The sequence below is a fragment of the Medicago sativa genome, chromosome 7 (assembly GCF_051527215.1).
Source record: "Medicago sativa cultivar Bolivia chromosome 7, Bolivia_mono, whole genome shotgun sequence".
NCBI lineage: Eukaryota > Viridiplantae > Streptophyta > Magnoliopsida > Fabales > Fabaceae > Medicago > Medicago sativa.
Genome location: NC_140755.1, coordinates 6,385,293 through 6,412,768, shown reverse-complemented (window position 1 = coordinate 6,412,768; position 27,476 = coordinate 6,385,293). Strand labels below are relative to the sequence as shown.

General features: G+C 33.2%; 2 protein-coding genes, 1 long non-coding RNA gene and 1 pseudogene across 7 annotated transcripts; 3 read left to right on the top strand and 1 right to left on the bottom strand.

Moving 5' to 3' along the window:
* The first annotated feature begins 1,997 nt into the window (after positions 1–1,997).
* LOC146903829 (uncharacterized) lies at positions 1,998–6,737 on the top strand. Of its 4 annotated transcripts, none has more exons than XR_015019680.1 (9): positions 1,998–2,015; positions 2,671–2,737; positions 2,832–2,957; positions 3,039–3,313; positions 3,468–3,508; positions 4,253–4,338; positions 5,084–5,164; positions 5,734–5,868; positions 6,371–6,737. It is a non-coding gene; the product is annotated as an uncharacterized LOC146903829 (long non-coding RNA). The 4 variants fall into 4 exon arrangements; XR_015019681.1 differs by lacking the exon at positions 1,998–2,015 and adding an exon at positions 2,137–2,209 and having other exon boundaries at positions 3,056–3,313; XR_015019679.1 differs by lacking the exon at positions 1,998–2,015 and adding an exon at positions 2,137–2,209.
* A 1,206-nt stretch (positions 6,738–7,943) lies between these two features.
* Positions 7,944–9,148, bottom strand: LOC146903828 (ribulose bisphosphate carboxylase small subunit, chloroplastic 3-like; annotated as a pseudogene). The gene is made up of 3 exons (XR_015019677.1): positions 8,913–9,148; positions 8,487–8,621; positions 7,944–8,359 (listed from the first exon to the last, which is right to left on the bottom strand). The product of XR_015019677.1 is annotated as a ribulose bisphosphate carboxylase small subunit, chloroplastic 3-like (transcript).
* Positions 9,149–21,863: 12,715 nt separating this feature from the next.
* Positions 21,864–23,387, top strand: LOC146903827 (glutathione S-transferase T2-like). Its single transcript, XM_085725546.1, has one exon. It carries the CDS (start codon positions 22,236–22,238, stop codon positions 23,385–23,387), a length of 1,152 nt encoding a protein of 383 aa, XP_085581672.1. The 5' UTR covers positions 21,864–22,235.
* A 423-nt stretch (positions 23,388–23,810) lies between these two features.
* On the top strand, positions 23,811–24,606 carry LOC146903826 (uncharacterized). The gene has a single exon (XM_085725543.1). The coding sequence runs from the start codon at positions 23,860–23,862 to the stop codon at positions 24,604–24,606; it is 747 nt and encodes a 248-aa protein (XP_085581669.1). The 5' UTR covers positions 23,811–23,859.
* Positions 24,607–27,476: the final 2,870 nt, after the last annotated feature.

Below are 27,476 nucleotides of genomic sequence, written 5' to 3'. Positions count from 1 at the left end.
CGGTCCATTTCTAATTTCCAAGAAGGAATATCATGTTTATACAAAACTGGTTTTATAAGTAATAAATTGTTAATGACTGAGAGGTCCATAAAATATTAAGATATTTGCAGCTTCTTCCTTTTCTTATATTAGGACTCTCAAAAGTAAGAACTTAATAGGTGAAAGCAGGGTCGTTCTGAGATTTTGGTGGCCTATATAAATCAATGAAATGTTGGTCTAATAATCAATTTTCGCTGCAAAATTATTAATAATTCGTTCATAATCAAGATTCTTTAAACAAATTTTTTTTATAGAAATTAAAGCGATATTACTTAATCTATTAGTGGCCGTAACCTTACTTTCCTCATAGGATTGCAAAATGGTAAAGGAAATAATTTGTGCCAAAAAAAAATGATGTTTCTTAGGGTAACATCTCTTTTGAATCAATGAAATCATTTGGACTTCAAGTTGTTGGAAGAATATTCAGGGGATATGCTGATTGTTTGTGCATCTTAGGGTAACATCTCTTTTGTATCATTTTCTTGTACTCTTTAGAATATTTCCACTTTATTCATGTATAAAATCATCATTGCAGAGTGCCTTACATTGTTTAAGTAAAGTTTTAGCTAAGGTATCATCTGATGTGAAGAAATTAAAATGTTATTCATGTCGCGGTCAATTTTGACATGTTTTGTCCGTTCGTAAAAGGAGGAATTGGCTGCAATACACTAAACAGATTGGCTGTCACGGTATAAAATAAAGATTGCAAAATAAAAGATAAATGGAGCACAAATAGTGAAAGCTAAGGCCGAATATTTAGCGTATGAAGATGACTTTGAGACTGTGGATTGCTTTTTGGAGCCAACGATATGTCAAGTAGCTAAATGAATCGTCTTATACGTTTCCTTATCCTAATGTAGTCTTCTTCACAAGAAATGATTTAGTCTCATATTCATTTTATAAACTCAATTTTGTTATTTTCATAATTGTATTATACTAGTGTGTGACCCGTGCGCGGACGCACGGGTAAGTTTACCTTTTGTTTACACAGCAGCCCGTGTCACATATTGAATTAAGCGTGTACCAAAATCGAATACGTGTGAGTCAGTATTCCGACACTGCCACGACACGATACCTTAAATATACAAAAGTATATCATTTTCAAATTGTTAAGGTGTTATTGTATTATTGTTCAGGTTGTTTTTGATGTCCATATCGATGTTTACGCAATTAAAACTATACCGATTACACCAACCTCATATCGATATATATTTATTCGATTTCGAGAAGAGACTCATGTGGATGGGCCAATTTGAACCATTGCCAACACGGTATGAATTTAATGATGAAATCCCAAATGGTAATAGCAATTAAAACATTTTTCATATCCCATTAGAATTCTACATAAAAAAAAAAAAAAAAAAAGCTTCTACACCCACAAATATAAAAAAGATGCCCCGCTAGTTGGCATTGTAATCTTATCTTATTTTTACTGATTTTTATTTCCCCTACAAAATTAAAAAAATATATATTTTCTTGTTATTTGTAGAGTTTTCCAATGTGTGTGTCCTTCCCCCTTCTTTAAAAAAAGAAAAAACGTGAGTGTTTTATTTTATTAAAAAATTATCACCTTTTGCTAAAATAATTAAAACAATTCCACCTATCCCTTTCTGAATTATTTTATCTTTCCAAAAACAAAACTCTTCTCCATCCTTCAAACCCTAGCCGCCGGACTCCTTCTTGGCCTCCCTTTGTCGCTCCAAAGCTTTAGTTGAATGTGAGATCAACACCATCTTCCTCCTTTCTTTGCGATCTATATTTCTACCCGTTTCATTGTTCGAAAACTTGAAGTTTTTGTCGAACTTCTGCCTCCGATACTCCATTTCCGAGTTCCGACAACCTCCGATCATCCATTGAGTACTGGATCTATGATCCTCATCACGAAAAACCGTCGGATGGGTTGGTTTATTTCGAGATTTGGGCACGTCACCGTCGACCACCGTGCCGGAATTCGTCTCCCGAAGTCCTCTCCGTACGTATGAACTTTTTATGACATTATTTCTATTATTCTTGTTCTATTTCGAGTTATAAAGTTAAATTTGAGTTTTCTAGTAAGTGTTAAGTGATTACTTGTAGTGGATCCAGTTAAAACGATTGTTTGAAGGGGGACTTTCACTACTGTGAAGGAAAAGTCTACGGGATTACAATAAGCTGATTGATACTGCTTATGGTAAAGGTTTTCATTTTGTGTTTTTTTTTTTCTCTGGTGTTTTGGAGTTCATTTAATTGATTTTATGTTGAAAATTGTGGATATATTTCTGTTTTTTTTTCCTCCCCTTCTTTCAGTTTTTAGGAATTTTTAAAACAATTTTTGAATTGTAGTGTGAATTACTTCACCGTTGTAGATTTCTAAATATATCTGTTTTTCAAAGTTTGTAATACTTTTTCTTTTTGTAATACTTTTTCTTTTATTTTTGAAGTTTGGATAGAGGAAGAAAATATATGGAATAGAAGATAAAAGTAAATTAGTATTGGTTGAACTATATATAATATCACTTGATTACGTGAAAGATAATACTTTTGGTTAAATTTTGTATAAATTTAAATGGTGAATTTAAAGTAGAATATTATGTTGGTTGAAAAGTTATTTTTCATTATCCTGGATCATGATTTTCGTGTGCTTAATTTCAGGCAGCAAAGGTTCCCATGAGAGATGTGTTTTGATGATAAATTGCTTGCAAAAGTACAATCTCAACTGGTATATTCCTCCTTCCTAAAGTGGCAATCAATTTTTTTTTTTAATACAGAAGCAATTGCAGCTTATCTCTAACGATATCATCTGGATTTTGCAGGAGAAGATGGTGGCCAGTACTTATCATCTGAACACTATCGCTAAAGAAGCTTATAGGTCATATATATTGGCATATAATGCAAAATCTGTGAAGGGAATGTTCAATGCTCACTGCCTTTAATTATAGGTATAACTTCATTTCCCGCTCTGTGCTATTGCAATTTTAAATTTTTAATCCCATAACTTCATATGATTTTCCTGTTGATAGGTTTGGTTGTTCAATAGGTCTTGCATAAGTGTGATGGACTTAACGATGATCCGATCACTCCATCAGCTATTTTCCAATGCCACACCCGTAGAGTCAAAAAGTTGGTTGTAAGTTATGTGGTCTAAGAAAATCCTCAGTTGGTAGTTTCAATGAAAATGGAAACCCCAATGCAGTATGGAATGCAGTATGGAGAGGCAGTGAAGATGGAACCTTAAGACAACATGATTTCTGGGAAGATACCTCTTGTTCTTCTGCAGGATCTTCATAATGTTCTGGTAAGTGGTTTAATTCATTTGTAGTGATTTCCAATTATCAGTTTTGATATCCACTAAACAATTGAGCAATTACTGTAGTTGGGTTGAATTTTGAAAATTTCCTTTATCTTCTTGGTTATATGCATGATTACTTAAATATATTGTTCGTGTGTAGGTGATTGTGGAGAAAGCTGGAAGAAGTGACATTGCTAAGAAGTAAGTGGTTATCTTTTGTTATCCTGTTTGTTTTAGTTATTTTTAAGGCCCGAAAAGATTATGTTAGCTGATTTTTTTTATGTGGTCCTTGATGCTTTTGTGAAGATTTTGGAAGGCTGTATTGTTTGTTACATTAATTGTGGTGTACAGCTGGATGAAATTTGATTATTTAGTCATCCAAACAATATAACCTTGCAGAACAAACTTCGATGAAAATTTCGTGTTTTATTACTCGGTCTTGTATCTTTAAATCATAATTCTTTTTAGATGACTAATCTGGTTGCTCTCTTCGCCACATAATTCTTGAAATTATTGCAGAACCCAATTGAAATTTGTGAATTTGAAGTGCTTTGACTACATGATTTGTTATCGAAGAACATGAGTATGAATCACTGATTTGTTATGGAAGAATATGAGTATGAATCATTGAAATGAAATAGAATGTGGAAATTTTGAGGTGATGAAGAGATACAAAATTATTTATAATCAATGTTGATTTAATATTTTTATCTCAACTCACCAAACCCTGTAAAGTAACTCCTCAACTTTTAAAATAAATAAAATGATATTTTGCTTAAAAAAATCTTTCTTTTTGCTCAGATTGCATAAACATACATAAAAGTCAACTTTTCTTTATTCTCTTTAATACATTTGTCTTCTAACTTGTACTTTGTACAATTGAAGGCCAAAGACTTCATGTAGTGTATCTAGTGATTTAAATTTTCAAAACCTTGATTACTTCAGGTCCATCAGGTGATACAAAATCATGGGCAGGTTCTGACATATGCAGCTATGCAGCTATAAAGGATTCTACTGAAAAAATGCATCAGGTGATTTCAATTGTTTCCAACTAAATGCTCCTACCCTTAATGGTTTTACTGATAAACTTCGTGATATTACTCTTATCAATGCAAATACCAACAATTTCATTGGCACAATCACATCTCAAATCACTAAACTTCCTTATTTTATGTGCTCGATTTAAGAAACAACAAATTTTCAAGTCTTTTTCAATAAATGTTCAGGGCATGAGCACTTTAACATTCTTGGATTCAAGGTTTAATTTCTTTGGTAGTGTTCCACAATCAAATACTCACACAAAATCTTGAAATTCTTTTCATCATTAACAATGCATCGGCACAAAAATTGCTTAAAATTCATCATAAGATTAGCGACCCCGATTAGCTACCCCTCATCAAGCTTAATGTATAATTCTTCAATAATTAATTTCTCCTTAATTATGACGTACTGTTTTATTGTTTCAATATGATTTTGTTTAAATGCTGCCTATCACCCTTAGATTCTGCACTTTAGACAAAAAGATATTTATATGTAAAGTCAAAAATTGTAGCAATTGTATCCCATAAATTTATATTTGTGTTATTCTTTTCTAAAAATATTTTTTTCCTTGTCTACAAATATTTTTTTCCTGTTGTAAATCATGTATGTATACTAATTTTGCTTTTTAGCTCATGGTGCGAGAAAGTAAAGTGGCTCAAATTGTGTATAAAGGGAAAATAATTGTTAAGATGCCCATCCTTGACAATAATATGTTTTTGTTTGTTTATTTGTTAGCAATGGAGCCAGTTTTGATTTTGGGTAGCTAAAGAAGCAATAGTTCTGAAAGGAGTTATGAGTGGAAATGATGAAACAAATGTAAGTTTTCCTTTTCTATCTAATAGTAATACCTCTTTTTCTCTCTTTTAAGATATCCAAATCCTTCTAAAATGATAGAAAATGAATAAAGGAAGTGTTTAAATATGTCTAAAGAATGCATAGGGCTTAATACCATTTTCAATACAATGATTATACCAAGTTTATAGACATGAGAAACCAAAATCCAAACTCTTCAATATTTTCTTTAATTTAGAAATCAAAATCCTGTTCATAATAGAATTGTTTCCACACAGTTTGGCATCATTACTCATAGCATTAAATAATGCAGCCACAGATTTAAGAACATCCAAATTAAACAAAAAAAAACCTTAAAATTAAAATAAACAAACTTAAAGATAAATAAGGGATTATATAGTATTACAATCTTGAATCATTATTGCCCATTTGGTTTGTTCATTGCATATCTTACCCACTTTTATTTCAGGGGGGTCACATAAATAGTGATATTTTGTTTTAAAACTTTTTGGCTCAGATTGTATAACAAAAATTAATTAATCCAAACTTGTCTTTGAATATAACTATTTTACTCATTTGGGACATTTTTGTAGGATGTTGATTGACTGATGGAGTATGCTGATTTCTTTGAATCATTGAAAGAAAAGGATCTAGTTTTAATTTTGTGCAGCTAGAAGAAGCACAAGTTCTGCGAGGAGTTAAGAGGAGAAATAATGAAACAAAAGCATGTAAGTTTTCCTTTTCTATCTAATAGTGCACTGAGAAGTATTATACCTGTACCTGTACAGTGAGAAGTAAAATGTAAAAATAACATTAAAATTGTCTGCTAGTTAAAAACATTTAATATAAACTGAAAATAACTTGTCTATCTTGCTTGTATCATAAGGGGAAAACCTTGACAAAGAAAAAGGAAAACAGAAAAATGAACAGAAATTATATGATGCATGGAAGACACTATATTTATCTGCTTATGTTGTACAAATTGCCAATGCCTCCTCAGCAAGATCCCTATTAGGCTTTTATCATACCTGTGTAGTGAAAAATAAATTGTTAAAAGAACATTAGAAATCATTGCTAGTTGGAAACATTTAAAAGAAACTGAAAATAACTTATCTTGCTTGTATCATTAGCAGGGGAAAACAGAAATATAAAGAGAAATTATATGCTGCATGTCAACTACTGATTTTTATTTTCATTCTTTTGCTAAATTTCAGCATGGATTAATTGTAGGTTGAAATTCAGAAGCTTATTGATGAATATAAAGCTTATTGAAATTCAGAAGCTTATTGTAGGCAGAAAGAAAGAAAGAAAGAAAGCAAGAAAAGAAAGCAAGGAAGAGGAAGGAAGGAAGGAACCGAATTTTTTGATTTGGCAATGATCAAAACAATGCTTCATGTATTTATAGAGAATTTGGTCATGGTGCTGAAAAGGGGATGAATCCAAAAAAAAAAATGTATAATAAAATTAAATTGAAAAGTGATTTGTAGGCTTGTAGACTTTTTGACTTTAGAGAAAAGCATTGTCTGGTTATGGTGCTGAAAAGGGGATGAATCCAAAAAATAAAAAAATTGTATAATAAAATTAAATTGAAAAGTGATTTGTAGCCTCGTAGACTTTTTGACTTTAGAGAGAAGCATTGTTAGAAAAGCAAACTTAATGTGAGAAAGACATGGGTTTATGTCAACATCAGACAAAAATAAACTTACACAATACCTTTGCAGTCTGCAAAATTCAAAGGCGCCGCACAATTCAGAATGCCATAAAGTGGGGAATGCAAACAAAATTAACCGTTAAAGAAACTGACAGTACCTTTGCAGTCCAAAATTTAACGGAGCATTACAATTTAGAATGCCATTAAAGAAACACACATCAAAATAAGCCTCACTAACGACAACAATGTAAACGTGGGCAGATAATTGGCCATCTACAGGGTTTTTTGGGGTGCTCATGTTGTTAAGTGTATGGATACTTTTCATAATTGATGTTCAAGTTTTTTTGTAAAGATGTACTGATTCTGCATAAAGTTGATAAAGATTGAAAAAAGTTGTGGAAATAAAATCCTCTTTCCATAAATGTTGCTATCAAAAAGTGGTCCAATATTTTAGTGAAACCTTAAAGGCCTCTCAATTGTAAATGATCAGCCAAAGATCAGAATCTGACAAGGAGTCTAGTAGTTCAAGAAAAAAATATTTATTTTTGTGGTAAGAGAGCTTCATCAAGTCCAATCTTGCCTTTATGTTGAATTACAAATATGATTTGAAAATTACATAAAGAAAAGTGAATAAATGTCTAAAACAAAAAGGTTATACTAGACTGTAAATTTGTGTTCAGTTACATTTTTGCAGCTTTGCTAGGTCTGCAAATAAATATGTTGTCGAGGGACTAAGAATATGTTCCTCGAAATTGTAAACAACGGTCCAAATAGTCTCTGAACTGTACAAATCGGCAAATGATCTCTGATGTGGAAAGCTATGATCTGACACGCTAAGCGAACATGTGGTCATCATCCACGTGGAATGCTACATGCTCAATGAGCGCGCTGCATCATAGTATCTTGAGAAATAAAATAAAAGTGAGACCATTCTTACTGATGCGTTACAGTTTCAGGATTTATTTCTCAAATAGCATATTTCAGGGACTATTTTGACAAAAATGCTCACAATTTCGACGACAAATTCATCATTCACTCATTTAGTTGCCAAGGGTAAAGATATTTCAATTAGGTAAAGTTCAGTTGCTTCAATGCAAAGGAAGCATAGGCGCAGTTATTACTTTATCTTTATATATCCATTAATGAAACTAATTTGAGAATGAATAAAAGTATCATTTCATTAATTAACTCTTATCCATCTATTTGCATTTCAAAATCCGAAAGCAAAGACCGAAAAAACACTGGAGACATTTCCTTTAAAAAGAAAAGGAAATTACAAACAGAACAAATGGAGAGAAAAAAATGTTCCTTCAATGGCAGATAGTAAATTCTCAAATTTAGTAGACTGCAGGTGTGTGTGCAATGAAACTGATGCATTGATCTTGACGAACGTTGTCGAATCCGATGATACGGACAAAGGCATCAGGGTAAGCAGCAATAGCTTCATCAAGCTCCTTCAACACTTGAGAAGCATCAGTTGCTCCAAACAAAGGCAACTTCCACATTGTCCAGTAACGTCCGTCATAGTATTCTGGTGAACTGTGGTTCTCACGGTACACAAATCCTTTCTGCAAGTAACCAAGTAGAAATCAAAACAAACATATGTTAAATACAAATTTGTGACTGTGACCTTGGCCACGACAAAACAACGATTATATATATTGAGAAGATATTGCAAGTAAATGAATATTAGACCTCGGTCTCAAATTCCAGGCAGGCAACCCATCCCTTCCTTATAAGGTATTCTACTTCTTTCGCCAATTGTTCTCTGGTCAATGGTGGAAGGTATTAAAGAGTCTCAAACTTCTTCTTGCCAATAGGAGGCCACACCTAAAATTGAACAAAATTTGAATCCTTTAATGCTATTCAAGTAACCTTCTAGTACCAAAATATGTAACATGTACGTTTTTTAAATCTAATGAAAAAATACATATTTCAAAAGCATTAAAGAGTAACATGTCATATGGAAATAAGCTTAAAATATTTTATGAGCATGTCGTAAGTTGTTTTCATAAACTCTCTTAAGTAGTCTCATAAGTTTTATGTCATTAGATAAACTAAAATAACTCAATCCAAACAAGTCATAGAAGGTGATATAAAGCAGGTATATTCTTTTCTCACCTGCATGCAGTTTACTCTTCCACCATTGCTTGCAATGGAAGTAATGTCTTTGTTGACCTTTGTAACTGGGAAGCCAGCCATGGACTTTAGTCCAACAAATGGAGCCACCGCGCCAGATTGTACCGAAGAGGCACGGTTAACTGTAGTCACAGCTGAAGAGGACATGATAGAGGAAGCCATTTTTTTTCTCCCTTACTTAGTTCACTAGTAAAGTAAGATGTACTTCTGCTTGAATTGCAAAGCTTATACTCAAACTTGCTATATATAATGTTTTTATTTTCCTATTTCCAATATTATGGTCTTATAAATTGTGGTAATGCTTCATAATACCATTTTGTTGGTTGTGAATATGATAAACTTTGCTGCCATATCAACCACACAGGAATGGAAATTTTTGTGCTAGCCTTATCATTAGCCACCAATATAAAATTGCCACGTGTAGTTTTGTGACTATTAATGCCTCCACAAATATCAATCATGTATGGTACTTTTTTCAGGCTTTGGCTCCTTATAGGGGTAATCAATATTGGTCATTACTTTTCCCACCCTATTTGGTTTTCGAGCGCCCTAATTTTTTCTTAACCTTGATTCGGATTATATAATCCAAACAGTATAAAAACTATTGGAAGACAAATCACCCTAGAGATGTTTGTGTATGTGTCAGTTAAACATACGTTTCAGATTATATAATCTGAAACTTCTTAAAATAATTTGACTTATATAATCCGAAAAGTGTCAAACACCTCACAAAATGCAAAATGTGGTATAAAAAACGCATATTTCAGATTATATAATCTAAACTGTTTTATGACATTTCAAATTATATAATCTGAAAGGTATCAGAAGAAAAACAGAGTTTGTTTTCACTATGATGCATACAGATTATATAATTTGTTGATATAAACATGCATTCGTGAATAAATTTAAAAATATTGTAATGAAAATGATCAAAAACAACACAATTATCGAACATAAAATTAAAAACAAATTATCCATATGTTACAAACCCAATATTCAAACATAAAATTAAAAAACAAATTTGTTCAAAATACTACAACAACATCATAAAAGTACTGGGTAGCCCTAGAACCTCAGCCACCCCTACCACACCCACGATGATAAACCCGCCCTCCATGAATGTCCAGAATTGATTCCAAACTTGCATATTCTGCCGTCCCTCTCTCCATATATCATAAATCATTATATAGCACAAATAAAGTTTCAATTGATTCTCTTCTTCATATAACTAGTATCCTTATCGACAACATGTATAAGATTAATCCAATTCGATTCTAGTCCAAAATCATCTGTTGTAGTTTTTAATTATTTTTATTATTGCCTTTTTCTTAGGTTATACATAAAAAAAATATTCCGTGGCTTTTGTTCCTCAATACTAGCCTAAAAGAATAAGGTTTTGTTCATAATGGAAGCATCTGGAATTGGAAAAAATAAATTTACCATCTACTTAGATACTCGATTCCCCTCTGAAATCATCAACTCAGACAAAATTCAAGTCTATAAGGGTCTTGACTTGTCACCAACAAGGTATCAGAATATGAACATTGTTCGATTCCACATCACATATTAGGCATCACCAATGATTCTGATTATGATTTTACTGTGCTTGATTTTTGATAAGACACGCTTGAAGCTTTATATTTCAGAGTTGAAAATTGATACCTAGGCATTATTATAGGAGGGAAAATTCTCACTTATAAAGATTAATTGATGATGCAATTATTCCATTTTGTTTAAAGCATTATTGGTGTTTCATTTGGCTAGATGTTTATTTGCCTCTTTTGTTTCAATACGTAGACAAAAGAGTTTATCAAGTGGTTGAGGCAGGTCTTGTGTAAGAGATTAGAGATTTTTCCTTTTCTATCTCAAAATAACAATCAAGCTTAGAAATCCAATTTTTCATTTTCTCTAATTTCATCAAGCCAAATATTGAATCATTTGATCTCCTCTTTTGTATAAATATTGAATCAAATGAGGCAAAGAAACATCAAGCCAAATAAAACAACAGTATTATTTTGAACAAAATTCAATTTTGAACAAAATTCAATGATTGGGTCATCAACTAATATTTCAATGTAAGAATGTGACCTTCCTACAATAATGGTTAGGTGTCAATTTTCACCTATGAATATAGAGTTTCAAGCATGTGTTTGCAAAAATTAATCACAATGAAATCATATCAGGATCATTGATGATGCATAACGTGATGTGAAATCGAAAAACGTTCAGATTTTGGTACTAAGTTGGTGTCAAGTCAAGATCTTTATAAATTTGAATTTTATTTGAATTGATGATTTCATAGAGGAAATGAGTACCTAAGTAGATGAAAAGTATAGTTTTTCCGATGTATGTTGCACCCATTATGAACATAACCTTCTTCTTTTCAGCTAGCGACGAGGAAGCAAACGCCGTGAGATTTTTTTGATGTATAATCTGAAGAAAAAAAAACATAAAAAATTAATACAAGACTACAACAAATAATTTTGAACTACAATCGAAATAACTAAGAAGAGGGTTGATTTTTTTTTTGACAAAAGAAGAGGGTTGATTGAAACTCTTTTGTAGTGTGAGAACTTCATTTTTTAATAATATGTTATTTAATTGAATGTTTTGTTTGAGATGAATATGACCTCCATTGTGCTATATATACCTCTTTCCAGGAAACATACAATAAATTTTTGTTTGACTCAATCGTATAAAATTAATGTAAATAATATTATGATTTTTCCGGTCAAAATAAAAAAAAAGTATTACGTTTTTCTAGAAAGTACGGTCAAAAAAATTGTTCAGGAGTATTACGTTTTTCTAAAATTAATGTAAATAATATTATGATTTTTCAGGAGTATTATGTTTTTCTAGAAAGTAGTTAGGATAAAATTCCATAAATAATTGTTATCTTTTTTTTTAATAACACGTAATTACAACCTTTTATTTCTCTCTTTTTTTTGGGTGAAAAATATGTTATTGGTGCAATTACAACTTTATATATAAATTCCTTAAAAAAAAAACTCGTATATAATTATCTATGTGACACCCTAAACCCCAAATACAAAATAAATGTATTCATTAGTTTTAAAAGAGTTTTGGATCGGTTGGAAAATATATTAAAATAATTGTATTGTTCCTATAAAATTTTACTAATTTCAATTTTAGTCTCTCTTAAATTTTCCTTAGCGGAAAATTTTAGAGGAACTAACAGCAAAATTTTAAGCAACCAAAAATTTATTTAAGCCCTATTTTTTTTTCCATAAAAGATTGGCTAAGGACACTTTTTTGCTTTTTCTTTAAGAGATCAGAAAGATATATATTACTATGAACTGACTATCTTTCCGGCTCAAGGTGTACCAAGGAAGAAAACCGAATAATTACAACAAAAGTTCAACAAACCAAAGAGTCAATGCCCAAGAGAAAAGGGCTTTGGCACCAAACATGAAACTGATACAGAAAAACAACAAATTTAGCTTTAAACCACCAAAAGGAAATAAGCTTAATATTCTCCAAAATCTGAATATGAGCATTTTCTTTGCCATCGAAAATCCTGACGTTTCTTTCCTTCCAAACCTATCAAGAAGTCGCAAACCAATTGAAGAACATAAATGACCGACGTGATTTAACATAACCTAATAAGCTACCAAACTGTAAAAAAGAATCAACAATATTCAACGGATTGGCCGAATGAACTCCAAGCCAATTTCGAAGAAGTTGCCAAATAGAACCAAACAAGCTGCAACCTAAAAATAAATGTTGGGTTGTTTCCTCCTTACCGCAACCACTAACACATAATTGAGACTCATTAGGTATGATCCCGTGACGAAATAAATTACCCTATGTTGATAATTTATTGCAAAATATCCACCAAGCAAACACTGAGACCTTCAACGGGAACTCCTTTATCCACAATAAGTCTGATTGAATGAAATTGTGGGGGGAGTTCACGCCAGTCAGAATACGATATGCACTGACGCAGTCGAAAGCAGAGGCTAGCAAGCGCTAAACCTAGATTGAAAAGAAATAAGTTTGCAAGCGACAAACTTGTTAAAATAGGGTTCCAGAATACACCAGAAATTGAGAAAACTCTATAAAATATTATTGAATGAATAAAAATTGCCCTGCAACTATTAAGCTTTAATAGGGAAATAACAAAACCCTAATGGGCCAAAAATAACATACTGAAAACAAAACAAACAAATAATTAAATAAAATTAGGTTGAAATAATAAAATATAATGAAATACTATGAAAACCCTCCTACATCATTCTCTTCCACCTCTGAAGAACTCGACCAAGTTCTCGTTCTGATAAGGAGCTTTTTCCTATGTTTGTTGACTCCTCCAATGAACAAGCGACCACCCTCCTGGATCCCATTGAATGAAATTCAAAGAAATTATGTCCAAACTAGCAGTATGAACTGTTCCAACATCAAAACTATTTCCATTTCTCATCCCATTCGAGTTTTGTGTTTTGATTAGGACTCCACATTTTGATCCTTGGTGAACTCTGGTTTGAGGCAAAATATAGAGTTATGGCACTAGGAATTTGTGAGCTATTATGGATGAAACAAGTGTTAGAATATTTGAAGATACAATGTGAAGGGCAATTGGAGTTTTAGTTCGACAAAAATCGGGGTACGATTTTGGATAACGTTCACTTGTACCGTGTACGAATTGGAAAATCTGGGCACAATTTTGGAAAACACATTAGAGGAGAGTTTTGCGAGCAACTTGGGTGAGTCTTAGGAAACCAAAAGAGAATAATTTTAGGAAATCAAAGGATATGGATTGGTTCTCTTTTGGGGGTTAGATTCTAGAGTTGAAAAACAATTGGGAAGCACCTTTGGTGAGTGAAATCATTGAGTCACTTGTTCATGGAATGAGATTGGGAAAAAGGTAGAAATTAGGTTTTGTCTTGGAAAACTTGTTGAAGTTAATTTCTTGTAACCCTTTTTTGTATCTCTTTGTAAAGAACTCGATCTCTTCCCCAAAGTAGGTCAATGATAGACCGAACTAGGTAAACAGTTATTTGGCGTTGCTCTTTTTCTCTATTCTCTTTATCTTGTTTCTTCTTTGGTTCGATTGTGGTTTTGCTTTACACTTGGTTTCTAGATTAGATCTAGAATTGTTGTTGTTACTTGTGGTTATTTTGCTTATTGGTTGTCTTTGATACTTGCTCCACGAATCTAAATTTCATTGGTGTGAGATTTGGAGCTACCGAATTCACAACAGAGTTGATTACTACAATTTACGTTCCTTTTGGGCATCAATTGAAAAATGTGTTAACAAAGAGTTTACCGACAGAATGATTCAACCTTTTTACTTGCAAGCTTGGAATAATTGATATCCATTCAACAGCTTGAGAAGGAGTGTTATAAATAGCAGACTGTGAATAGTAAAATCAAGTTTTTGGCTCTTAGTATCATTTTGATTTACTCTTTTAAATATTTTCAATTTATTCATGCATAAAATCACCAATGCAGAGTGTCTTACATTGCTCAAGTCAAAGTTTTATCTAAGGCATTTTCAGATATGAAGAACTTAAAATGTTATTCATGAAGGAAGTTATATATAGAATAGGAAATACATACAACTTGTTTGCAAAGCCGAACAAACGGGAATATCTACCAACAGATGAAGAGGTTTTGTGAACAAGTCTGCCACTTGACCGACTGCGGAAATAGGCAGTAAGATCATGCAACAACTTTGGTCGAAACTTTTTCCCTACAATTGTGACGGTCAATTTCAATGTATTTTGTCCATTCATAAAAGGTCGAATTGGCTGCAATAAAGCGTGTAACTTGGCTTTCACTGTATGAGAAAGATGTGAAAATAAAAGATAAATGAAAATCATGCAGAAGGTAAAAGCTACGGCCTTAAATTTAGCGTACGAAGATGACTTTGAGACTGCAGATTGCTTTTTGGAGCGCTAACTATATGCAGTTCATAATTTCTGCTCAAAAAAATTTCTTCTAAAGATGTACTGAATGTGCATTATTTAGGTGAAAATGAGAAAGAATTACCTGGAAATATAATATATCTTTCTTTAATATCATACTGTTGGTTCCTTTGTTAGTTAAAATTTCAAGTTCAAGCCATTACAAGGAAAACAACATATACTACTAATTTCAGAATGAATAAAAGTACCATTTCATTTATTATTAACTCTTATCCATACATTTGCATTTGAAATCCAAAAGCGAAAATCCAAAAACAGAGAAAAATTGTTCTTCAAGTGGAAGAAGGGACTAAAACTTAGTAAACTGGTGGTGTGTGTGCAATGAAACTGATGCATTGAACTTGACGAACATAGTCGAATCCGATGATACGGACAAAGGCATCAGGGTAAGAAGCAATAGCTTCATCAAACTCCTTCAACACTTGAGAAACATCAGTTGCTCCAAACAAAGGCAACTTCCACATTGTCCAGTAACGTCCGTCATAGTACCCTGGTGAATTGTGGTTCTCACGGTACACAAATCCTTTCTGCAAGTTATCAAAGGTGGACTATGAAAAGTAAGAAGAACTTAATTGTGGAGGTACGGTTGTCCTTGATATTTTGGATGTTCTATATGATCCGAGAAATTTTTTTCTTCGTAATCATTTAAATTTATCATCTTTGTATTTATATCTGCAAAATTATTGATCGTCCATCACTTCACAATCAACATTCTTAGAAAAAATGCAGCAAACACCCCAAAAGGGCAAATTGTGGTTAAAAAAACGCATATTTCGGATGATATAATCTGAAATGTCATAAAACTGTTCGAATTATATAATCTGAAAGATATCAGAACAGAAACAGATTATATCATCCTTTGATATAAACATGCATTCCTGAATAAATAAATAAAATATTAAAATGAAAAGATAAGAAACAACACAATTTTCAAACATAAAATTAAAAACAAAATATTTGTAGGATACAAACCAAATATTTAAAATACTATTACAAGACCATAACACTACGGGATAGTCCTAAGACCTCTACCACGCCTACAACGATAAACCTGCCCTCCATGAACCTCCTGCAAAATTGATTCCAAACTCGCCTATTCACCGGTCCCTCTCTCCATATATCATACATCACTATATATAGTACAAATAAAGTTTCAATTGATTCTCTTCTTCATATCCTTATTGACAACATGTATAAGATTAATCAATTTCGATACTAGTTCAAAATCATTAAGTTTGCACTTTTGCCTCCCTAACTTTGTATTAGTTGCAATTTTGTCCCCCTATTAAAAAAAACACATTTCAGTCCCTTAAGTTTCCCCTTTTACAACTTTTAATTTTGATCATTAAAAATCAACCATTCAAGATGGTAGAAGGTCAAGATCGCCTGAAACTTGCTAAACAAAACACCCCGCTTGTTTTTACTGTCCTGAATGGTTGGGTTTGAATGATCAAAATTGAAAGTTGCAAAAAGGGGGAAACTTTTTTTTAATAGGGGGCCAAGATTGCAACTAGTTTAAAGTTAGGGGGTCAATAGTGTGTCTAAGCCTTATTTGTGTTATTGTCTTTTCCTTAGGTTATACATCAAAATAAATAAAAATCTTGGCTTTTTTTTCCTCAATATGCTAGCCGAAAAGAACAAGGTTTTGTTCATAACGAAAGCAATTGGAATTGGAAAAAATAAATCTTCCATCTACTTATGTACTTGATTCCTCTCTGAAATCATCAACTCAGATAAAATTCAAGTCTATAAGGGTCTTGACCTTTCACCAACAAGGTATCAAAGTATGAACATTGTTCAATTCCACATCACATATTAGGCGTCACCAATAATTATGATTATCCATTGTGATTGATTTTTGAAACAACAATAGCATTTCAATGTAACAACAATAACATTTTGAACAAAATTCAATGATTGGGTCATCGACTAATATTTCAGTGTAAGAATCTGACCCTCCTACAATAATGGTTAGATGTCCATTTTTCAGCTATGAATATATAATTTCAGGCATGTGTTTGAAAAAAATCAATCATAGGGAAATCATATCTGAATCATTGATGATGCATAACATGTGATGTGAAATCGAACAACGTTCAAATTATGGTACCAAGTTGGTGTCAAGTCAAGATCTTAATAAATTTGAATTTTATTTGAATTGATCATAGTGGAAATGAGTAACTAAGTAGATGAAAAGTATAGTTTTTCCGGTGTTAGTTGCACCCGTTATGAACATAACCTTCTTCTTTTCAGCTAGTGAGGAGGAAGCGAACGCCGTGAGATTTTTTGATGTAAAACCTGAAGAAAAAAATTAAATATCAATTCAAGACTACAACAAATAATTTTGAACTAAAATCGAAATGCATTAATCGAGAAGAGGGTAGATTGAAACTCTGTTGTAGAGTGAGAACTTCATTTTTGAATTGGAAATTGCTTAATATCACGAGACCATATGTCGTGATTGTCTCACGAAGCTATTTTGTTGGCCACCCACCCTTGTATTCCGCCAAAGTGCATTCTTAGAACTTTATCTCTTATCAGGACATATAGCACTACTCTTTTGCTTAAAACCATTATTGTTTGAGATGAATATGACCTCAATTGTGTGATATATACTTCTATCGAGAAAACATGGAATAAATTTTTGTTTGACTCAATCGTATAAAATTAATGTAAATAAAAAGTATTATGTTCTTTCGGTCAAAATAAAAAAGTATTATTCTAGAGAGTATTTAACAAAAAAGTCCATAAATAATTGTTACCTATTATCTATCTATCTACCTATCTTCTATACTATCTTGAATTCTAAACTTGGATTAACCTTAAACTTCCATTGTGCCTATGTGGCATCTCTAAAAACTCTCCTCATCCTTTCTTAAAAATTTGCCACCTTTCATATTCTTATTCTCTCAAATTTATGAGTTATGTACAACCTCCGTTATATGAATTTAATATATTAATGATAATAACCTCCGAGAGAATCTATCATTTTTAATCACTAAAGAGGAGGTTGATATTGCCCTGAATTCCATGAAGCCTTATAAGGCGCCGGGTCATATGGTTTCCAATGCATTTTCTTCAAACAATATTATCATATAGTTGGGGACGATATTTTTAATCTTGTCAAATCGGCCTTCCACACGGGTTTTTTTTATCGAGCTTTATCGGATACCTTGATCGCTCTCATCCTCAAAGTTGAACCCCCCACCACTTATAAATATTTTAGACCGATCAGCCTCTGCAATATTGTCTACAAGATTATCACTAAAGTCTTCATCGCTTAAGACCGATTCTTGATACTAGTATTGGTCCCTACCAAAGCAGCTTTCTACCGGGTAAGGGCACTTCTGACAATGTCATTGTTTTGCAGGAAATCATTCATTTTATGAGAAGGTCTAAAAATAAAAAAGGTTATGCTGCTTTTAAACTTGATCATGAGAAATCTTTTGATAATGTCAACTGGGACTTCCTCAAGAGTACTCAGTTTCCCTACTATAGCAACCAATCTTATCATGCATTGTGTTACCTCCTCCACTTTCTTTATCCTCTAGAATGGGAATAAGATGCCTCCCTTCAAGCCTACTCATGGCCTCATACAATGTGATCCTCTCTCACCATATCTTTTCATTCTTTGTATGGAAAAACTCTCAATTTCCATCAACAACGTTGTCCTCCAAGGAAACTGGGAACCCATCCACATCACCAACTCAGGGCCGAAGTTGTCCCATCTTCTTTTTGCGGATGACGTCCTCCTTTTTTCTAAGGCAAGAAATTCTCAGCTAAGATTCATTTCTAATTTATTTGATCGCTTTAGTCATGCTTCAGGATTGAAAATAAATTTGTCCAAGTCTAGACTTTCTATTCCTCAGGCATTCCACAAGCTAAGATTAACAAGTTGACATCTATTTCTGGAATTAGAAGCACTATTTCTCTTGATAAGTAATTGGGCTTCCCTATTCTGAAAAGGAAGTGCGAAAAGGAATGGTTTCTATTTTATTGTTGAGAAAATGCAAACAAGACTGGCATTCTGGAAAAATAGATTGTTGAATAAATCTGGTAGATTAACTCTTCTTTCTTCTATTCTTTCCTCTATTCCATCTTATTAAATGTAGATTAGTTGGTTTCATCAATCCATTTGTGAAAACATTGATCAAACAACCAGAAATTTCATTTGGAGGTACAAATGATAAAGGCATCCATTTGGTAGGTTGAAAAAAGATTTCTCGTCCTAAATCTCTTGGTGGCCTTGGAATCAGATCAGCTAGGGATCGAATACTCGCCTTTTAGGAAAGCTAGTGTGGGACGTGATTCAATCTTCTGGAAAACTTTGGGTTAATCTCCTCTCTATCAGATATGTAGCCGGCCATAACACTCTTTAAGCAACTGATAGCCCCAGCGGCTCTCCCACTTGGTCATCCATCATCAAAGCTAAAAATGTCCTTAAAGCAGGATACTTCTGGCGTGCGCCGGGTCTTCATCCTTCTGGTTTAGTCAATGGACAACTCTTGGAATTCTTGGGTCTCTTGTACCTTATAAAGATATTCATGACATTCAGCTTACGGTCAAAGATGTTCTCTCGGCTAATGATCCTCACACGCATATTCTCTATACCCAGCTATCTCAGACGACCTCTGACCACATAAATCACATCCACACTAATTTCAATGATACCATGAAAGATACTTACATTTGGAACAACCAAAAGAATGGCACCTCCCTTAAAAATGGTTGTATAGGTCCATAAAAAAATGCAATAAAATTACAACTTCATTCTTTTCTTTTCTTTTCTTTTCTTTTCTTTTATTTCCCAAGTTATGAAAGGTGGACTATGAAAAGTAAGAATAATTTAATAGTGGAAGTAGGGTCAGGGTCGGCCTAAGGGCCAAGCAACTCAAGCTAAGACTTTAGGCCTCAAAATTTTGGGTGAAAAAAAAAACCTCTAAAAATTTAATTTGGTTGTAAGTATACTATATGATAGATAAACTACAAACATTTGCATAACTAATTACTAAAAATGGCTCAATTACTCTTGGTTATGAGTTCAAATTTTTGTCTTCACAAAATTGATTTTATATAAATATTCTGTTAGAAAAATATATTTTGAAAGACCACATTAATTTTATTTTTTGTTTTAGGCCTCTTAATCTATAGGGCCAGCCCCGAGTAGGGTTGTCCTTGAGATTTTGGATGCTCTATATGATCCGAGAAAATTTTTTCTTCGTAATCATTTAAATTTATCATCTTTGCATTTATATCTGCAAAATTATTGATCACCCATCACTTCACATTCTTAGACAAAATGCCAGTAAAAAGAGAGATCACTTGATTGGAAAATCACTTCTCAACTTTGTGGTACTCGGTTCGATACTAGCATCTCTCGGAACATTTTTTAAAAAAATAAATAGAAATTAAAGCAGGACAACTTAATTTAATCGATTATTGTCCCCAACCTTTACCATACAACTTTTATCACAGAACTAAAGAATTAATAAGAGATTATTGGGGCCCTTAAAAAATAGGGCACATGTCGTCGCACCATCTGAACATGCTCAAGACCATTGCCGGATAGAAGTTTTAAGTCTAGGTGCCCTTATATTAATTTCTGATCTATTTATCTTCAGCATTATTTATAATCTTCAAGAATCTCTCACTTTTCTAGGATTGATTGAAAAATTAAAACATGTACACTTCTATAAGTTATAGCTGGTTTTGGCTGTTAGTATCATTTCCTTTTACTTTTTGAAATATGTCCACTTTATTCATGAATAAAATCACCAATGTAGAATGCCTTACATTGTTTAAGCTAAAGTTTTAGCTAAGATATTATTGTTGTGGATTAATTCAACTACAAAGTGGTTGTTAGTTGCAACTAGTTTGTTAGAGAAGTTGGTGGTTAGTAACTAGCTAGTTGGTTAGTATTTGTTAGTTTACTTGTGATTCAAGTAATTAGAAAAGTCTTTTAAATACTTGTAATTGCATCCCATGTATTCATTCATTCAGTTTTCATAATCAATATAATTCACTCTTAGTGTTTCTTTCTCTCAAATTTAGTCCCTTCATTTAGTTCCTAAGAGTACAAGAAACGCATCTTGCACTAACAATTAGGGGTGGACAAGCGGGCGGTTCCGGTCGGTTCCGGACCGTAAACCTCCACCCAAAGTAATCCGTCGGCTAGAAATCATCAATCCATCTCCGACCATTCAAGCTCTCGGTTTGATCGGATGACGGGTAGTACGGGTAGCGGTTTGATCGGACGGATTGAAGCGGATGAAAGAAAAAGAATGAGAAGAAAGAGTTAGTTAAAAATGAAGCTCTGCATGCGAAGTTTTTCTGCAAATGGCTTAAAAAAAGAAAGACAACAAAGTTGAGTGTTGTTCATAGCCTCCAATTTCTACTGGCAGACCTTCAAGTTTCCATTCAAGTATTTCGCCATGTTAGAAGAAGAAGAAGAAATTAGAACTAGAAGGATACAACTAAAAACTAAAACTATAGTAATTTTTTTTTCTCTGTAAATGGATACAATAGAGAGAGAATAACAAGAGGCTGAAGAAAATAATAAATTTTTTGTTAAAAGAATAACAAGAGGCTGAAGAAAAATAATGAATTTTTTGTTAAAAGAATGTAATTTCTCGTCTCACTATGTTTCAAAATAAAAAAGATTAAACTTTATTTATCATGAGTTGTTATAACAATACTAGAAAAATAGTTCTATGGCACATTTCAATACTTTACTGTTATACTAGTTTTTTCCAAGTAGTATCATTATTATCATCTGACAGAGTGGGAGTCTCGAGACTGTGTTGTCTCTTCATATCCTAAGCACATGCTATAGTACTATTTGACTAATAATTGTGTATTGTGATATGGATACAATGGGACACTAAGACCACTTACAATGGGATGATATTGAATCCCAAATTCAACATATTGAAGCCATTGCAAGACCCTATTGAATATCATGCAGAGGAAAGAGAGGATGAAAAAATTCAACAAGTTTAATCCCTGACCGAGGTGCCACGTGGCGTTGCGGCATTGGGCAAAACTGGCGCGTGCACGTCACGCGCCGACAGGGAGGGTGAGAAGCAGCTTCACGCGGTGAGAGAAAGGGAGGGGATAAAGATATTGCCACGTGGCTTTCGTTGATTGGCTGCTTGGATTTTTATCTTCTTAATAATTTGGACTCAATTATTTCATTGCAAATAATTTTTTTTTTTTTTTACCAAAATTCGTGATTTTTTTTTCTCTATAAATAGAGACTTGGATCATTTCATTTGGACACAGAAAAAAAATCGAGTTTTTCACTCTCTTAATCTCATTATTAGTCTTTCTTTTAAAGTTTTAGTCTTTGATTAGTGAAATGGATCCCAATAACAATCAATTCAACACCCAAAATTCTTCTGATTACCCATTTAGCTACCAAAATCCCAACAATTATCAACACCCAAATCAATTTCTCAACCAACATCCTCAAAACCCAAATCAATTTCCCAACCAATATCCTCAAAACCCAAATCAATTTCTCATCCAAAATCCTCAAAACATGCCTAATTTTGGTTTTGCCTCAAATTTCAATCACTCATCCTCTGTTCCAAACAACTTTCATCCATATTCTAGATCTATGATGGGATATCCATCTCAAACACCCCCATTTAATGGTTATATGCCGATGATGAATGAAAATTTTCAGAGTGTTGGAGAAATGACAAGAGACAATGAAGTCACTCCAGAGGATACAACTCCTAAGAGCAAAAAAAACCCCCAACCATCATGGAACACTGAACAAAATTTGGTGTTAATTAGTGGGTGGATAAAATATGGAACATCCAGTGTTGTCGGGAGAAACCAGACAAGTGAAGCATATTGGGGTAAAATTACTGAGTATTGTAATGAGCATTGCTCATTCGATTCTCCACGCGATGTCATTGCATGCCGAAACCGTTTTAATTATATGAGCAAATTAATAAATAAATGGGTTGGTGCTTATGATACCGCTAAGCGTCAGCAAGCAAGCGGTTGGTCGGAAGATGATGTTTTGGCAAAAGCCCAGGAAATATATGCATGTGGGAAGAATGGTAAATTTACTTTAAAGGAAGAATGGCGCGCTCTTCGTGATCAACCACGTTATGGCAGTCAAGTAGGAGGCAGTCAAGTGGGAGGAAATGTTGGCTCAGGTAGTAGTGGATCTAAGAGATCTCACGAGGACTCTGTAGGATCTAGTGCTCGTCCAATGGGAAGGGAGGCAGCTAAAAAAAAAGGAAAAAAGAAAAGCAATGACGCTGGCTTGAAGGAGATGGAAAACGAGTGGGTTCAATTCAAAGAAATGAAGGTGCAAGAGATGGAACAATTTAAAGAGTACACCGAAAAAATGGAAAAGTACACTGCAGTGCAACAGGAGAAAAACAGATTGAAGAAAATGGACTTGTACATGAAGTTAAGTTCTCAAGAGCATCTCGATGACAGGAAAAAAAAAATGTTGGAAAACTTGGAGCGTGAGCTGTTTGGAAATTAATTTCACTAATATTTGTTTGTATTCGGTCAAAATTGTCAGTGTTGTCTAGTCCCCAATGTTTACTTTAAATAATTGTCAGTGTTGTGTAGTCCTCAATGTTGCTTTAAATAATTGTCAGTGTTGTTTAGTCCTCAATGTTGCTTTAAATAATTGTCAGTGTTGCTTTAAATAATTTGTCTCGTGACTTTACTATGCTTTACTATGCTTTTACTATGCTTTAAATAATTTGTCCCGTGACTTTACTATGCTTTACTATGCTTTTACTATGCTTTAAATAATTTGTCCCGTGGTATTCATAGCCCATGGTATTCATAGCCCATGGTATTGCTTCAACTATTTTCTTATATATAGGGACTTGAATAACATTCATATCTACTTCCAAACCTATTTGCCACTTCAATATTGTTTAAACTATTTCCTTTCTCAAATTACATTCACATCCACTTCCAATATCTACTTCCAAACACTATCAATGGATCCTTTTGGTTTTGATATGAAAGCCTACTTCCAAAAACGTGATGCTGAAGACACTTATATGGTCAACCGATTTATTCAGCGTCGAAAAAAACTAGAGGAAGGTAGTGGATCCGGTAGTGGATCTGGTAGAAGAAAATATTTAAATAGAGATCATGCAGCAGCTAACCAAAGACTCATTGACGACTACTTTGCCAATGAGCCTACATATGACGATGCAATGTTTCGTCGTCGGTTTCGGATGCAAAAACATGTTTTCCTTCGAATCGTTGGAGACCTTTCAAGTAGTGACAACTACTTCACCCAACGAGTTGATGCCACCAACAAAGAAGGTATATCACCCTTAGCAAAATGTACCACAGCAATGCGAATGTTAGCATATGGTGTGGCAGCAGATGCGGTCGATGAATACATTAAAATAGGAGGTACTACAGCATTGGAGTGCTTACGTAGATTCTGTAAAGGAATCATACGATTGTATGAGCATGTGTACTTGAGAGCACCAACCCAAGATGACCTTCAAAGAATACTCCATGTTAGTGAAATGCGGGGGTTCCCAGGGATGATCGGGAGTATTGACTGCATGCACTGGGAGTGGAAAAATTGTCCTAAAGCATGGGAAGGTCAATTTACTAGGGGGGATAAGGGAACCACCACAGTTATTCTTGAAGCAGTTGCATCTCATGATCTATGGATCTGGCATGCCTTTTTTGGATGTCCAGGAACGGGTGTTGAAGGGTATTGAATTATTTTTCCCATTGTATATGGTCTAACAATCGGTCGGTATCGGGTTTCATACGGATTCATTTTGGATATCCGCGCCCGTCCCTTCTTACTCACACAAGACCGAAATGGTTCACCCGATAACCCGGCGGGTTGTTTAGACCCATCCGTTTCTCTGTGCTTTGCTTGCGGTTTTTTCGGTTTGGGTCGGACTTCGGGTTTTTGTCCACCCCTACTAACAATTTAGTCCCTTCATTTATTTACTAAGAGTGCAAGAAATGTAACGCCCTCCTTTTTATTTAATTATTTTTATTAAGTTAGAGTCTATTTATGTGATTTATTTATTTATATGAGGTGTTAGTATTTTATTATGTGGCATTATTCTATTATTTATTAGAATATGAGAATTATTAGAGTAAGTAGATTTGGAGGTAATTTTGAGATTAGATGTCTTTTTATGATTTAGTCGATTTATTTTGATGAGTTGGTATTTACTAGAATAATATATATTTGTTATTTGTTAGAGATATATTTGTTATTTGGTGTAGAAATATATTTGTTATTTGTTAGAGATATATTTGTTATTTGGTGAAGAAATATATTTGTTATTTGTCAGAGATATATTTGTTATTTGGTGTAGAAATATATTTGTTATTTGTGAGAGATATATTTAATTTAGAAATAAATAAGATTATGAGGATTATTAGTGTGAGGGGAATTGGGGGTTAGAATAGAAAGAAGAATAAGTTGTTGGGCCTAAATAGATTTGGGAAGAATATTTTAGTATTATAAATAGAGAAGCTTAGGTTGGAAAGAGCTTACCTTAAACCGCTTTTTGGAAAAGAGGAGAACAAGAAAGAAGAAAAGAGAAGAGAAGAGAAGAGAAGAGAAAAATCAAGAGAAGAGGAGAAGACCTTAGGAAAAGAACGCTGCTGCTGATTCAGGAATTAATCTAAGGTGAGGGTGAGACTATCTTGCATTAATATTAAGTTGTTAAATCATTAGATTACATCTAACAAGTTGGGGAGAGTTTGTGAGAATTTGAGAATTAGGGTTTTGTGAGAGTTTTGATGATTAGATGATGAAAACTTGTTGAATTGATGTAGAAATTGTGTACAAACCTTAGATAATCCATAGGATGATTATTGGAAGTAGTTTTGAGGTTAGAACCATGAGATTAGGTGAAACTTGGAGAAAATCTGCATTCTGCTCGAATTTTGATATTAAAACCTGTATTGATCAGTGCGGAATTGGTCTTAGGTGTAAACACGAAAGTTGTAGGTATGGATGTTAGCTTTCTAATGTCGTTGGTCTCACGTCAATAGGATTTATAGAACTTGAGTTATGGTCAAATTACTGCACGTAGGTCACAGTGAATTTTTATGGACTTTCAGCACAACTTTTCTGAATTTAAAATGAAAACTGGTATTGATCAGTACAGAATTGGTATTAGGCGTAAACATGAAAGTTTTAGATAATTTTGTTAGCTTTCTAGTGGCTTTGGTTTGACGTGAAAATGATGTTTGGTCTTTGAGTTATGATGAAAATACTACAGGGAGGTCTTAACAAAATTGTACGGTGACAACATTCTCTGTTTCATGTTTTTGCGTTTTGTTCATATGTTTGTGTTTTGAATTGATCTTTGTTGTAAACATGAAAGTTGTTGATATTTGTGATACCTTTCCAGTAGCTTTGGTTTGACATGAAAATATGTTGTGGATAATTTATTATGTTTTTACAAAGATACATAGTGAATTATTGTTGATGTTTAAATATGATGTTATATGATGTTGTTTATGATTGATGAATATGATGTTTTAAGATGTTGTTTATTATCATTTGATATTGTTATATTATGATATGACATGAATTATTTATGTGATCCATATGTTGTCAAGATGCTAAGATGTTAAGATGTTAAGACGTTAAGATGATATGAAGTTGTTAAGTCGTCGAGTCGTTATGAAGTCGTCAAGTTGTTAAGATGTCATAGATGTTCATGAAGTTTCTAAGACGTAAGATGTTGAGTCCATGCATACTCATTTATAGATGAGGGCTCATGCCCTGGAGCTTTTGCTCAACCACGACGATGGAGCTTTTGCTCAACCATGACGATGGAGCTTTTGCTCAACCACGACGATGAGGGCTTATGCCCTAGGAGTATATTTATGCTCACAAGCGACGAGGACTTATGCCCTAGATTGGTACCACATGCATTTGCATTTTCATGATGACTCAAGATGATTTAAGATGATAAGAGTTGCATAGTCGAGTTGAGTCACATTGTCAAGTCAAGAGTCGAGTCGATCATGAAGTTGTTTATGACTATGATTATGAAGTCGATTATGAGTTTGATTAAGAAGCTGTTATGATGATTATAAGATGCTAAATGATTATTGTTTTTGATGTTCATGATTGTTTTGATGATGATGTTGTTTATGAGTTGATGATTATGATTTGATGATTATGGTTATGATTAGTACTTGATGTTATATGATGATGTTTATGTCTATGATTAAGATGCTATGATTAAAAGGAATATATGATAATGCTTATGACCAATATTTGTAGATATGTGATGATATTTATATGATAATATGATACGAAGTATATGACTAATATAGGAAGAATAGTGACACTAGTTAAGGAAGTTTTAAGTTGTTAGATATGATTAATGAATTATAAGATGTTTAAGTTGTTGAATGTACTTTATATGATTTATATGCTTAATATTATTGTTTGAGAAATCTCACCCCTCTGCTTGGAAATGTTGCTCTTCGTATGGGTAACTTGCAGGTAACCAGGATTAGTTGTGGTCGTGAGTGGACTCCTCACAAGTGTGTCTTAGGTGCTCTGATACGTAACGGGATAGGATTATGTCTTCTATTTCTA

Excerpts from the sequence above, each read along its gene's own strand:
- LOC146903827 (XM_085725546.1), top strand. The coding sequence starts at position 22,236 with ATGGATCCCAATAACAATCAATTCAACACCCAAAATTCTTCTGATTAC.
- LOC146903826 (XM_085725543.1), top strand. The coding sequence starts at position 23,860 with ATGGATCCTTTTGGTTTTGATATGAAAGCCTACTTCCAAAAACGTGAT.